Raw genomic sequence first — 16470 nt, forward strand, 5'->3', positions numbered from 1 at the left:
ACTTTTTAAATAACCCCAGTAATGTCTGTTTAGGGTTCTCTTGTGCAATGCCCTGTGACTTTACCTGGTACAAGTACAAATAGCACAGGTGCTCTTTACCAGGCTCAAGTGTTATGTGAAGGCATTTCGGAGCCTATTAGCATGAATTGTGTTGTCTTATGACTTTTAGCGTTGTTGGAGTCCATACAGTGAAAACATTTTACATTTTCACATTTGCTGTAGAAGCCTTTTTAAAATGAATTTGCTCTTTAAAAGTCGCCTAATGGGTGGAAAACAGTTCTTAGTAACTTCTAGAATAACCAAACTGGGGACAGTAGTAGATTGTTGTAACATGTTAGCATCTGAGGATAAAACATATTCCATTCAAAAACCTTTATGTGATCTTTTGAGAATATGGTTGTAAAATCTGCTCTCACTTCTGTATTTGTTATAAAACAAAAAATTTGTAAGATGTACATAAAAAGATGCTAGTACTGTTAAGTGTTAAATCTAAATAGTCAAATCAAATTAAGTTTATTGCTATTTCATTTGTATCTAGGTACATAGTAGAAATGTCATAGTAGGCACAAAATACAAAGATATGGGGTCAAATAAGTCAGGAATATTAATATAACACATTGCTCAAAAAAAAAATCCTAAAACTTTTTATCTTGAACACATCTCTGCTGTTGGTTAGAATAAAAGATTATCTGCCCTTATCGCCAACTGTAATATTGGATATATGTATATACAACTAAATCAATATAGTGTTTTTCATTAGAAAGGGTTACACAGGTTATGGTACAATATTGTACAATACTGTATATCATTGGCTTACAGAGTAACATGCTGCTATAACATCAAGGAAATGTTGCTACTTGGTAGACAATAAATAATGGAAGTAATAACATAAATTAATATAATTTAGGACTTCTTATTAGGAGTAAAAAATACAAAGAGAAAGCTATTATATACAGTATGCACAAACTAAATTGTATATATGTAGCAGATGCAGGCATGGTAATAAATCAAGGAATAAGATTACCCAAGAAATTGTTCTCAAGAGTTAAGTGTCAGGCAGCAGCTGTACAGCAAATAAGAAGCCAATCTTGCCATAAAAGATAATATCATTTATGTCATCTTAATCTATTGAACACCTTTGGAAAATTTCAAATAACTTTGGATAGTTTGAGATTTTACTTTGGATTGTTCTTTTTATATCTGTAGGATCAAGTTGACTGAAGAGGGTGATGAAACTAAAATAATGACTATAGCTGTATAATTCCTTCATGCTTTTCAAAATAGTAACATAAGTAAAATAATAATTACGGTAGATATTGATAGGTCATGTGGAGCTTCCTTGACCTCTGCTACATGCTTTTATGGATATTAACAGAATATCTTTTAATAGCTCTAGATATCCAATTAGATAAAATATTATCCATTATACAAAAAAATGGAAATGTCACATGGCCGTTGATTTTAACAGTAAACCCGTACATTATTACTGAAGAACGCTGTATAATTAGATGTTCACTGGCAGCAAAATAAAATAGCAAGTTTTATAATTATAGCTGTCAAACTGCTTTATTTATGTTAAATAGGCTGCAAAACTCTTACAGAGTTCAGAATCATAGCCATTTTTAACTGGAATATGTAATAAACCTAATAAAATAAGCCATTGTTTAAGAGTCTTAATAAACTGTTTACTATTATGAAAAGAGGCTCCAACATGTGGCTCTTTAAAATATGTTCTCATAGTAACACTAAACATATTTTTATAACACATTTTTGTAGAGAAGAATCTGTCTTCTTTTTGGTAGAACAAAAGCTATTGCCTTGGATACTGGTTTGCCAATTATCTTCCAAAAGACAGAGCTCATATTCTTACAAAGTGCCATCCGGAACTGAGATGTTCTATATTAACACAGCAACCCAGTTAACAGGACAGGATGCAAAACACAGTCCTCTGCTGGAAATCTGGTTTGTAACTAAGCAATCTTCTTCCATCTTTTTAAAAATGTAAAACTCTAGAGCAAAGACATGCAAATTAGCCACATTTTTATTTGCAGTCCGATTCCCTGCCATTCAATTCAAACATTTCATGCATATTTCCACTATACCGATTGTATGGTATAAAAAAAAACACAATTTTAGAAAAAAACACTTAGCACATACATTTGATGTTCAAATTTGATGTTCCGAATGCGTTTTTTTTGCAATGATCGGTATTTTGAATTTTTTTCGTTGCCGTTGCGAATTTTTCGTAAATTGTCGCAATTTTTTCGTAGCCGTTACGACTTGCGTGAATTGTCGCGACTTTTTCGTAGCTGTCGCGAAAAAATCGGAAAGGTTTGCCTGCCGTTTACTAGCGTTCAATACGAAAAAGTCTCGACAATTTGCGCAATTTGTAACGGCTACGAAAAAGTTGCGACAATTCACGAAAAAGTCGTGGCGGCGACAAAAAAAATCGCAAAAATACGAAAAAGTCGCAAAATGTTCGTTTCCAATCCGATTTTTTTCCCATTCGGGATTCGGATTCGTGGATTAGTAAATCAGCCCCTAGGAGTGATTCCACGACAGACGATGTAAAAGGAAAGTAAATCTTTATTTCAAACAATTTAGCGCACACCATAGCCTAATGCGTTTCATGCACACAGGAACGTAATCATTGTGATATGTCAACCTAATGTATTTTTATCATACTATTGCTCATATTACCATATTAGATGGTATTTAGAATGAGGTGCTGCTGGATAAGTCTTTATTCAATTGGAATGTAATGAAGGTGCTATAAAAAAAGTAAATGTTACTACTTCCTACAGTTCTCATTAATTTGTAGTGGATTTTTTCCGAAATTACATTAAAAACAAGTTCTATACTGGAACTGTATGCTACTTTGCACTTCTCTTTTTAATATCTGCAAAGTCAAAATTTTAAATTCCATTTCTTTGTTTGTATGTGATGGTTTTAAAACGATCATCTTTTTGAATAAAGGATAATGTAGGAATATGCACTGTATCAAATATCCTGAGATTACTGATCTGTAATGCTTCATCACAGGCATGCTGCGTAATCCGATAAACCACTGCCTGGAGGTGCTGGACCTGATGCTGATAAGATGGTTTACACCATACTTCATTGACATATAATTTAACATTACATGTACCTTGTAAGGGTGGCCTTGCCTGCTGACAGCACAGGACAAATATTCAGGTGCTCAATAAATTATATAGCACTCAAAAGAAAGGGAGATATAATGCTAGAGAAAAGAAAAATAATAATAATCCGGCATTGTTGATTTTCAGGATTGCCATTTTCTGCTATTTTGAAAGTGTATTACTGCATAAAACTTAAATAACATTTTAAAAGACATAAGTTTTTTTGTTGCAGCTGCAGCCTAGAGAAAGTTTAGGGCTTGTTTACAAATGCAGCTGCAATGTGAAAAGTGCAATTTCCAATGGCACTCGCCATATTTTTACTCATAAATTAATTTTTTTATAGGGAATTGCAGTATAAAAAATTTTTAGGGAAATTTGCACCTGAAATATGCATCTACTACAATTGTGCCTGATATGTCTTTATTAATGAAGCACAATTGCATAAGTAGGGATTGTAGTAATCAACAGAAAAATGACAATGTTCATCAAGTTCAACCTTTATGTCTAAATGATACCTGTCTAATTGCTGACATTTGTGCATGTTTCTTTTGCTGCAAGTGTGTAGCGCATATTGTGACAGCCTGCCTTGGGAGCCCTGAAAGTGACTGGCATATTTATAATGGAGGTAGTTCCAGCGTTTTTCCTGCATCAATAGATGCAAATACAAGGAATTACAAGGAGTGTGTTTGGTACAATGATAATATCCTTTAGATTTATTACATAGTTACATAATTACGTAAGGTTGAAAAAAAAGACACATCTTTCAACCCCTCCAAACAAACTCCAGTGCACATACAGTATATACACATGCTCATACTGACATCTATTAACTCAAATATATAACTATATATAAAGGGGTGGCCTTTGGTGCATTGACAATTTTTATAGTAAAAATGATTCCCAGCTATCTGTCTATAATGCCCTATAACATAAATGTAAAGTGTAATTATGTCCCCTTTAGCAGAGTGGCTGAGATTTAAAAACTATGCCAAAACAGAGGAGCCATAAACATATTAGTTTTAACATGTGTATATATGTTTTGAAACTAGATATCTTACAACACAAAAAAAATTGTCAGAAATTGAATGACGTTAAAATCTTTTAAGGGAGAACGAAAGCTTATCAAAGCATTAGACCATTAGGCTGCATAATATATTTTGACTTTATTTTAAGGCAGCCACATCCCTTTAGCAGTAAAGAACTGGGCCTTAGAAGATGCTCCCCATCTTCTTTTCTGCCTTTTCACCCCACATGTTCTGGGCTACTATTACTTGCCTGAGCTAAAGAACACAAAATGTATATTATGTATAGTTCATAAAAGCCACATTCTAACATTTCTAATACTCGGGCACAGTCTTTGAAGGCCACAGAGAACTTAGTTTGTTACTGTTCCGTGCCACGCTAATATGGAATGTCAAGAGGTAACGTTCATATTTATATTTGAATTTTAATACATCGGAATTACATACTTTGGAATACTATTTTTGGAGTGGTAGGCAATCATAAACAGCAATACATGGTCTAGTGTGGTGCCACACTTAGATGCCATGTATTTTCTGATCGACTCCCAATGCTCAATGTCAAAACAAAACTCAGGGTTACTGCACAGGGTTACTCTTATGAAGACACATGCCCAGGTGCTACCAATCAATATATAATGTTATTCTACATACACATACAAGATAGCAGAAGCCAGTGCACACTGGGAACTTTCTAAACATGAGTTTTCCTTTTACATTTCAAAGTAGGTTATTTTGTTGATTTCTATTACTATCCCTAAGCTTACCAGGATGCCAATGAAGTGCGCTCTTTCATTCAAAGGTTTACTGCATGTGCTTGATGAAAGTGTTTTATGTGTAAATGTGTGTGGTGATTGTAAATCATCTATTTTAACTTCTTTCAATCAGTTTGGATGAGACAGGTTCTAAAATATGTCATCTCACTGCCTGGGACCATGGTCCAGATGTTTTCTTTTCAAGTCCCATTTCTTGTCTGATGTTTGGTTTTCTTTTTTAGCTACTAGAGCTTTATTTTAAATAAACATACTAAAAGTAACAAAAAAAACTGAATCTTTTCTAACTAAGCAGCTTCAGAAAGCTGCATCTCCATACCCAAAATGTGCATTTGTGTTATTGTTGTAATGCGATTATTTATATCTAAATATATATATATATATAACTCTAAATATGAAACAAAAGTTAATGTTCCAATAAATCTATTCATATGTACACCTGAGTACTAAACTAAATTCAGATTTATGTTAGTATGAGTGCCCATTCCTTATAGATTATTGATAATATATAAAAATATATTTTTCTAAGCTGTCTACCTACTGTACTTTTATGACAATTCTGTGCACACACTTTGTAGGTCAGGCAGATGGAATAATCAGTATACAGCACATCAATCACTGCTTAATACAATCTGCTGAAAACCTATGTGACTGCAATATGCAGATTGTATATTCTAGCTGTGAGTTATCCATCACATTGCCAGGTGTTTTTACCAGCTGATACTAAAACTGAAAACATTAATGTAAAAATATGCAAGGTCATCTCTAGGCAGAAAAGTAGCAATGTTTACATATCTCCTCAAACAAGGACTTGCGTACAGATTAATCACAATATTGCTAGTCAATTTATGGATAACCTATGTGATTGTTGTTAAAGAAATATGTTAAATATTTGCATTATCTTTAAATTTGATAGACATTGTCAATCAGTTTTCTTGAAAAAAGCTGTATTTTATTTGCAAAGTTTATAAAGGGTTTTATCTTATAGACTTCAAGCAAATATCCTCTTTTTACCCCATAGCCCATCTGATAATTCCATAATGCTTTGTTATGGCCAGAATGAAGAACCTGGATCGACATATGGGATTGCTACTAAAATATACTTGGCATTGTTATCACCATTTCCTGATTTACTTATACTTTGTGTTGTACAAAAAGCAGTAACACTACAACACAAGTGAGGAACTTCTAAGAACTATTATTTAATTTTTTTAACCTTTACTTGGGCAGGCAATGGGCCTAAACTAATGCACCCATCAACTGTACCAAATTTTGGGCCAGATTCAATTAAATAAGAAAAAGTTATCTCACTGTTTATCGCATGAAAACGCATGACTGAGATTCAATTCGGAGAGAAGAAAACTTTTCTTCATATTCAGTTCCAGTTTTTCCCGTAGACTTTAATAGACTTTTCCTGTGATAAACAGTGATAGAAGTTTTTCTGAGTTGAATTGCATCTCAAATTAAATCTAGTCCATTTTCCTCACTTGCATCTGGCCCTTTGTCGGCAAAAAGGGACAATGACCATAAGGAGCACTGTACCTTTTACATTTTTCTGCTGGCTCCAAACACTTTCCTGCCATGCAAAGTTGGAAAACCTAATGTATTTACAATGAAAATAATATGATATGGTTCATCTATTAGTAAGTAGAGAGGTTTAATTGGGTATTCAGGTGAATTTAGATTGTTATTCAGGTGAATTTTTGGTGGCAAAGCATAGGACTGGAAACTGTTCTATATTTATGTTATATGCATTGAAAAATAAAAATAAAAAAAATAAAAATGTACATTCACAGTCAGCAAATTTATTCCAGCATCAAACTTTTTTTCCTTTCATTTCAGAGAACAAATTGGACAGACCAAGTACTGACTGCGCTTAGAGAAAAGACTGAAAACAAAAAATTAAGTCACAGAAGAATTAAAACCAGAACAAAACAACCACAGAAATACAATATTAGAAGAACTAAAATGGTCCATTGCATAGAAAAAGGAAATATGGGACATCAGTAACAAGAAATGATTTGGTGCATTCATTGTTTTTTGTTTTTCAACATGTTCCTTATCAAACAGAATAATTTGATTTAATTGTATGTAGTTTTATTACATTTCAGCTGATAAACAATTAAAACTATGTAGTTGAGCATTGATTCAGTCACCAGTGATGCATTTGTACTCATTGGGATCCCTCATTGCCTCCAAGCATTCACGCTTTCAGTTACTAAGAATTTCCTTATCCCATTCCATTTTTTTTTTACATTTATTGAAATATAGGTACATTTTATGTTATTTTATATTTTACAGTTGTTTTTTTGTAATCAAAATTTACTCTGTAAATATAAGTGCCTATTTCATATCATTTTTGAAAATAATTATGTGTATTTGGTATCAAAAGATATCTGTGAGGCCATGCATTTGTTACAGGCACTCAAGTTGTTCCTATATGTTCGCTACAGTGATAAGGAAGAGTGTTGGGTAGAATGTACTAGTTTGAAATTTTGATGTTCTCTGCAGCACTAATTTACTGTATAACCACTGGGTTGATATTCACTTGTTCAAATCAGAGCAAAGATATCAAGAGATGGAATTATTCAAATACATGCATACTGATAAGGCTAACTTGAAATTATATTCCGCTATATGGGAAAAATAATTTTTTCAGTTTATTTCTTATTTCTTTTCTAAATTCTCTCTTAAATGGGATCTGTCACCAAGACATAAAAAGCTGCATAATAAAAGCCCTTTAAAATTAAACATGAAACTCAAAAAAAAAAAATCTTAGCTGTTAATAATCATATACTGCATGCCCTGCCTATATGCCTCAAACATAGAGGGAGGAGAGGCAATTACTTTCACCACCATTCTGAATTTCTTATATGTCACTGAACAAGATTTTTGGACGTAACCATGTTTACAAAAAATGGTGCCTGCCTGCTTGCTGTGATTGTGAATTCCAAGACTAAATGACTTTTCATAAAACATCTTTTAATAAAAAGTGAAAATACATGATAATACATGCACTAGATGCATAGTGGTACATGTATGTATGGATTTGCTCTCATCTCTTCATGGGAGATTGGATTCTCTTATTTTGCAAGCTATTAAGTGCAAATGGACAGGCAACTGTCAGCACGAAGTTAGATCAATCAAAATTTATATTAAGTACAATTAAAGTATCTTTGTTCTTTTCTATATAGATATTATATTTCTACCTTCTTTAGACAGAAAGACAGAAATTTTTGCAAATTAAGATAACATGGGACAAATTCACCACTGTGCAAATAATATCTGTAAGCCTAGACTCTGGCTGCGTAGAAGGCCAATAAACTGCCAACCCAATCTGAATGCACATGTACAGCCAGTTTCAGAATACAAAACATATTTACTTGATACTTGTACTACAAATGAAAAAATAATACTACAAAGCCCTCTATCTGAACTGTCAGTAATTGTTACTCCTGTCAGAGGTCATTGTATGGCCATGATACACTCTACCTTTTATCTAGGCAAATAAATAGAAAGAACATGTGTTAAACGATAAAAGATGAATTTAGATCTTCTTAGCCCTATAAAGGGTATAGTTATTGATTTTTATTAAGTTCTCTTAATGGAATTTTTTGTAAGGGGTTTTTGTAACTTATATTAGTTGATTCATAAAAGCACCATAGTAGTAAAGTTGATGAGTCAGGTAAGATGATTGGCTCTGAAAAATCAATAGCAAAAAAAAGTTTTCAGCAATTGAAACAGGACAGAAATGGGAGAGAGATTGGCAAGATCACAGCATTGGTTTCACAGGCTTAGTCCTCCCCCACTTGTGGCTTTTAAAGGAGAGGTGGGACAGATTTGCTAATCATTACTCTCTCCTATAAAAACTAATGCCGGGGGATGAATAAGCCCTGTGACTAAAACTAATGCCTAAGTCAGAAAACACTTATCCCAAGAAATACTACCATACAGGGAGATGCCAGCCTTAGAAAAATATGGCTGAAGGTAAATAGTCACAACCACCATGTGGGGTTTACCTTGACGTGGTATGGTGAATTCTCAGTTTTATGATCATAACTTTGTAACTAAAACCCCCTGTTTTTATAAATACATGCAATTGCATAGATACTAAATCAAGAAAAGTATCTGCTGGGAAGCACAAACACCAGATCCTGGCACAATAACTTCTATATAAACTGCAGGTGCTACTGCCAACTTTGTTTGTGCAAAAATACTAAATTAGTAAATGTGCCAGACTGCAAAATAGAGACACACGAAATAGTGTAGTACAATTTTAATATTTAAAAAACAAAAGGGGATACTCACAAAACAAATGCCAATAATAGCATTGTACGAAAGAAAGTATGTGAAGTGTCAAAAGCCCTCTACGCATTTTCCATAGATCGCCATGCTCCCTCAGGAGGTAATGATTACGTGTCTTTCTTTGTGTCTCTCTACAGCAAATATATTTTGAACACATGCAGAAGATTGATTGTCATGCACATTACGTTTGGCACTTGCACTTTATTTTGTGTTTTTAATGTGTGGGGCACATGTGCACTTAAAACCCATATAGAAGTTATTGCACCAGGATGTGGTATTTGCCCTTCCCCACAGATACTTTTCTTGATTTTTGGATTCAGCAGAGTGGATTTGGATTTGTGCACTGATCAATCCCCTCTTTTGTATGCTAAGGGGGCTCCGGACCTGTAAGCATTGACCGTGCTAGGAAGCTAGGAAGAGCAGAGGGAGTGGAAGGGGTTAATACAGGCTAGGACTGAGGGAAGGAGGGCTTGTAAAGTAGGAGTAAAGACCAGGATATTGAGAGTAACATCAGAGGAAGAGGCGGTACCTCGTGGAAGTTAAGGAGCATTATCCAACCTGCTTGCCCTTGAGTACAAGCAGTGGTGGATCGGGCTGGGGAGGGGTTCGTTAATGCTGTCACAGCTTGCGATAGGAATGGCTGCCGGAAGGTGGGGGCTAAGCCCCAGTTTTGGCACATGAGTTTCAAAAGGTGGATGGTAACTTCCTCGGACAAGGGTCCCAGGAGAGTAGTGGATTCTGGCTGCCTGCTCTAATTTGCCCACCTGAAGCTGCTGCGGAAGGTGGCCAGTATGGCAGGCAGCCATGGTTGGTGGTTTGGAGTGGGCAAGCATTCCAATGGGCATAACATGGATGGTTATTGTTTTTGGTAAAGTGGTGATAGTTTTATAAATTATTTCTGTATTTATCTATTTACATATTTTGTGTTAATAAAGCTGTGGCATACTACAGATATGGGGGTGCAGTTCAACATCTGTGGGATGGCAGGTTGGACTTTGTTTTATTGATTTTTTTTCTGCTTGATATATTTGTGTTCCTGTTTGTTTTGGGCTTGAACTAGAACTACATACTGTAGATTCTAGGTAATATTGGTTAATGTAGTTCATTTCTATAGTACAGTACCTACTGCTTGTGCTGGATCAGGCATTGTGGTAAGAAGATTTATTCTAATGCTGAAACGCACTATACTGACAAGTATTAATCGATCTGTCTTCAAAGGATATTTACCAGTAATAGCTCTTCTGTTAACAGGCCTGGTAATTGCAATGATAATATAAAATTGGATTAACATAAACTATGTATAGTTACTTTTTGTAAGCAGGTCTGCAAGTGAGTCTCCAAAATATTTCAAAGAAACTAAACTGAGGCCGCATTTCAGCTTCTACTGATTTATAGTTGCCTGGCAATAATTTGATTTAATGCAATACTTTTTAGTGCTTATCCACTATGATTTAGGACATATATTTGACATCTGTTGTACATATACTGCTAAGCATCTGACATATAATTATTAACTGTTTTAATTCTTGTAAGCAGGTAAGATAACTGCAGTGTCTGTAACGAAGATAAATTGGTATGATGCCGTTAAAGGCTTATAAATATTTAAGTAATATACAAGACAAATGGGTAAGCACAAAAAGCTACACTTCTTAACACAGGGAAAGTAATGAATGTTCTGAGTACAGAGATCAAATCCCACATGTATGTTTGATCAAGGCAGATTATATATGATATGTGCTAGCTGATGGTCTTCCTTAAAGGATAAGGAAACCTACAAATCACCTTTTGTCCTGGATCAGCGTGCTTCTTTTATAAAAAAACAAGTGACCCTGGCTGCTTAGCTGCAAAGCAGGGCACTGCCATTGTTTTTTAGATCCCTGGTATTTTTTGTGTGGACTTGGACTGATTGTTTGCATCCAGCCCACACCTAAGCAAGAAATACCTGGAAGCTAAATAAAAATGGCACCACTGGCCTAAAACAACAAAGTACCCAGCCCACTGTCTTTTAAATGGAAGAGTTGCACCACCCCTGGTCAAAAGCTCAACATTAAGGGATTATTTATCCACAAAGCAAACTTCTTCTATATAATATCCATGAATGTCAAATACATTGCCGTCCAACTATTACTTAGGTACTACTAGTACTAAGGGATTTTGGGCCCCAAGGCTGCCAAGAGTTCTATTTTTTCAGATATCATTACTTATATAGAACTACTCACCCATATCTTTGGTATATCATATTACATGTGTTGTGTTTAATATTATATTACACCATGCAAATAATTAATTCTACCAGTTACAATTTTATTCTTAAACCAATAAATATATTTTTTGTTATAAGAATGTTGTGAGTGCACCTATCACAGTTTATTATGCATCATTCCATGCTTTCAGAAACAGGCAGCACTTTACAATGCCTGTCCTTACAGATAGCCAACCACTAGGCGAGGCATAAGAGCATTTTAAGAAATGTACACAATTTCTCAGTTTATTTTCATCTGTACAAGGCTGAAACCTTCTCTAGCCTTCAGGTGGCATGCTTTGTGGAAGGGTAACGAGAGATCTGGAGTGTCAGGACCATTGCCTTTCACTGTATATAATGTATTTAAGGGCTAAAGTTTCTCCTACTGCCTCTCACTGTATTTAATCTCTCTGTTTTTCACTGCATAATGCATTTAGGATCTGGAGACATTATTTGTGTAAGTCAATGCACTATTATTTACAACGGTATACTCTGTAATGTATGCATATATTTTTATGTACACAGTGCTGTATAGTAGAAGAAAATATTTGTATTACTGAAACAAACAAGGATCAACACTACTGAATAGTGTATGGGAACTTTTGCCTATCTCACATTCACTTTTTTCTACCAGCATGTGCTACTAGCCCAAAGAGAGCAGTGGTAGTTTCATAAAAACACTGAGGTGCTATCATTTCAGAGCCAGACAGACAGCTGATTTTTTCAGCAAGAGCTGTTACCTGCCCATTGTACTGTTGGTAGGCTGGAAGATTTGACATCACTCCAACTTGCAATGCTTCAGTAAAGAGAAAGTGAAACTTATCAGAGCACAAGTCATAAGGCTAAGGGGATTAGGAGAAGTAAGAAAATGGCTTGTGGCAAATTTCAAAATTAAACATAAAAAATTCTATTTGCTCTTTTAAAAAATTGAATACAGTACACAATTCTGCTTGAGGAGTGCTGTTAACTAATGAATTTTGAAAATAAATATATTTTACATGAGGATACTAAAATATGTATTTTACAAGGCTGTGTAGATAACTGGAGTGTCCCACATTAAGCATATTCATATGACTGATTAAAGAGAGTCACATTTTATACATTTCATGTTGAAAAACTTGATTGCTGTAGTGTAATATAGCATTTTTAAATTTTTTTTTTCTTCTGATGTTGCAGAGACTGTCTCCTTTTTACTGGTAGAGCAATACATCATTAAGAAACTTCAAAACAAGGAATTCACACATGGTTCTTTTACCAAGACCATGTATTATTCACAGTCAATATATAATACACAATACAGAACATGTAATCCTATGTTATAAATAATTACATTCTAATGGCACTCACAACAAGATGCCACCTGCGACCTGCCTGCGACCTGTTTCTTTCACTACAGTAAAATAATGTAATAATCAGAAATACACAGTTAGAGAAAGAGCAATAGTCAAAGAGCAGAAAGCTGGATTGTGATTATATATCAAATGATTGTTGTACAACATTATGAGTCCTGTATATACAGTATTTTATCTACATTTCCACAAAAGCACCCCTCTAATTCTGTGGCCCAGGGCAAATGCCTTTTCTGCATTACCTTTTCAAGATGGGCCAAACTAAACCCTTGTATGTGTTTTTATGTTTGTAATACCCCACTTTAATATACTAGAAGTGTTCTTTAGTCTCTCTATCGCTACATATACTAAAAGGGGCAATTGATCTTAACATGAACTTTACAACTGTATTGTAAGACAGTTTGCAACTGGGGCAAGTTCTTGTTCTGCAGCTTTCCAATTTGGATTATTAAGGATTTCTAGTTCTCCACCTACCTTAGCAACCAGGCAGTGGTTTGAAAGGCAGACTAAAAAGCTGAACAAGAGAGAGTCTTTATAGAAAGATGTATTAATAATTGTAGAATGTAGCCTGGTTGTGCTGAGTAAGTGACAAACAGATTTTTGCAGTGAGAAAGGCAGAATAGAAGAGCAAATAGTTCAAAACAGCAACAAAATTAAATGAACCTACCCCCCCCAAAAAAAACCAAACAAATGTATGCACGGTAAATACGTAAAGTAAATGTATGATCTTAATAAGCCTGTTTTCAAATATAAGGTAGCGGAAAACTCAGTGTACGGTAGGTCTAATAGGTTCACAGCAGTAGATACACATTTTTCCAAACCTTTCTCTTCCGGTTTCATATATTTTATTTGACCAATAAATGTTAGATTTTTGCAAAAGACCATGTATTATAAGGAACATTCTGTCCTATGGACGCCTGTTGAGATTGATAATCAAAACAGCCATTTTTATCCATTGCATCGTTTTTCAACACTGTGACTGTCAGCATTCTCATATTATTCTAGAAACCACAAAATGACTATTCTGTTTATCTCTAAGATCATTTCCCATTATTTTGTTAGCAGTCTGCTACACTCACGGGCTCATCTATTATATGCTGCAGTGCAAAGAAAGAACAGAAAACGACTTTTTTTTTGTTAGGCATGTAATTAAGTCCTAACAGGCATACTGATATCAGTGTGAGCTCTAGAAATTAAATTGCACACATTTCTACGTGGATAAGATGTTTCCTGCAATACCAAAAACTGCTTTGCTAAATGGGTGGCGAGAAAATGTGTGATTCAGAAATACCCAGAAGGCATTGTTTTGTATCACTCCAAAGATACAAATCAGCAAGCACAACCAAAGATTACTTTAAAAGTATAATCAGCTTTACTCCACTGATTACTAATGTAAAAGGTCTTCTGTCTCAGAGACAGTAAACCAAAGATCTGTGTGATAATGAGAAAATACCTTAACCCAGTCTATAATTAGAGATTTTGTTTAGTTTTTTTCAAGTACAGGTACATAGGATCTGCCATATTTTGTGCCATATTATATATTTGTCTTGACAGAGGCACTCTCCATTGAGCTACTCTAGGGGACACAAATACACCATGTGGATTCAGACCTGCAGAGAAAAAAAGTTTTTGTTCGCAAAAGAATCTATGCTTGAACAGAGCTGTCAACTAAGGCTGATGCCACACGAGGCGTAGGGCTGAAATTTTCGGCAAGCGGAAAAGCGCTTGCCGAAAATTCAGCCCTACGCCTGCTACTTGCGCCTGCACCCGAATGAATGGGATACGCTCGGGTGCAGGCACATGTAGCCGATATACGCATGAAAACGGGAGAGAATGCAAAGGGAAAATACAAAAAATAATTTCTACATGTACATAGATGATAAAAAAACCCACTGAGAACTATAAAGAGGCTGCCAAGCCTGCCATACAAAGGCAATGGGCCACAACAGGATTTCAGGCTACCTCTTGCAGGAAATCTTACAGGACACACTGGATGGCAGTTTGGTCCTGCATATTTAGGCTACTAAGGCACTGTTAAAAAAAAAATTACATCACATTAAAAAAAAAACAACCTTTTGTCCATGTATCAGATCATCATGCATAGCTAATTTCCACTGGCTCAGGCACACAGTAATGCATTCAATCTCATTTCCATGCTGAACATTCATTATCCTCTGCCACATGCTGTTTTTTCATAAAGTCATCACCACATAACATTTTAATTAAACCTATTGATTTATCTTTCTGCATTGCTTAACATGAGTAGATCACAGAATAATCGTAGATAAGCTATTGTAATATAATTTACTTTGAACATATAACATTCCATGAAAAGGACATGTTAAATAATTGCAGAGATCTTAATTTACATTTTATATTATTAGAAATGAAAAATTCCATTGATTTCTTTAGATTATGAACAAATTAGAGAGAAACATATTTAAATAAGTTGCAGAGTCAGAGGGTATACATACTGACAATGTAGTATTCAGCAGGTATTGTACTGGATTAAGTTTGCCACTGGCTGGTATTTTATTGGCCTAGCTGGTAAAATACCAGCCAAGGCCAGAGTCGGTATTAAAGTTGCCAGTAAATTAGTGGTATAGCCTCTTCATGCCCAGCCAGCCACCTGCACCATGAAACATCACAACCTGGCCCCCTTTGTACCTCACCCCTTACATCATTGGCTGATAAAAGTATACTAGACAGTTGGAATTTTACCTTGCGGATACCTCTCCCAAGCTCTTCACCATAGTTTGTACCCAAAATTTCAAAATATATATTTGGATTTCCACCATCTTCACTGAAGTCCAATGCTCCGGTGAGGCCACTCACACCTCCCTAAAACAAAAGAAGATGAGATGAGACATACATAAAATTTTAGTAAAGCTGGGTTAAACCATTATGGGGTCATATGCCTGCAATATACCTATTGCCTTGGGCAATAAGCTGTTCCACTATTTAAATATTATTTCATGGTGAAAATGATTGGCACAAGATGGACCAACAAAAATCAAATGGTGAAGTAACTATAATTCATTTGGTGATGGTCTGGGGCATGTACTCCTGGCCCCCCCTACTGATTAGTTTACGACAAAGACAGTGTTACTGGATTTTATTTCATTGTGTAATTCTGTTTATTCAACAATTTAACTGATTTTTATATTTAAAAAAAAATAGTGCATAATAAATACTGTAATAGAGTATATCTGGAACACTCTGAACCTGTTTAAGGAGAATTTTATATTGTAGGGTTGCCATTTGAAAGATCTAATTTATAATCCAATTATCTTTAAACAGCTTAATCTTGTCACAAATAGTGATGGGCGAAATATTTTCAGCAGGCATGGATTTGCGGCGAATTTCCGCATTCCGCCATTGACGGATTGTTTTCACAAAACGGCCGAAAAAATTAGCTGTGGAAAAATTTGCTGCACATCCAAAAATAGTCGCGGGCGACAAAAGAATAGTCGCGCAACAAAAGAATAGCCGCGGGCGACAAAAGAATTGCCACACGACAAAAGAATAGCCGTGGGTGACAAAAGAATAGTCGCGGGTGACAAATTTTGGGACAGATTTGCTTATCACTAGTCACAAATGAGTTAATTCTTATTAAGGAAAATAGCAACTGATCTTGTGGCT

General features: G+C 35.0%; 1 protein-coding gene across 3 annotated transcripts in view; it reads right to left on the reverse strand.

Moving 5' to 3' along the window:
* The window catches only part of grid2 (glutamate receptor, ionotropic, delta 2), a 546810-nt gene that overhangs the window by 166948 nt on the left and 363392 nt on the right, over positions 1 to 16470 (reverse strand). For all 3 annotated transcript variants that reach the window (XM_031903170.1, XM_031903172.1, XM_031903175.1), the window contains exon 8: positions 15550 to 15669. In XM_031903170.1, the coding sequence (XP_031759030.1) occupies positions 15550 to 15669 (120 nt within the window). The remainder of the gene's footprint in view (positions 1 to 15549; positions 15670 to 16470) is intronic.

This window comes from Xenopus tropicalis, chromosome 1 (genome assembly GCF_000004195.4).
Source record: "Xenopus tropicalis strain Nigerian chromosome 1, UCB_Xtro_10.0, whole genome shotgun sequence".
Classification (NCBI taxonomy): Eukaryota; Metazoa; Chordata; class Amphibia; order Anura; family Pipidae; genus Xenopus; species Xenopus tropicalis.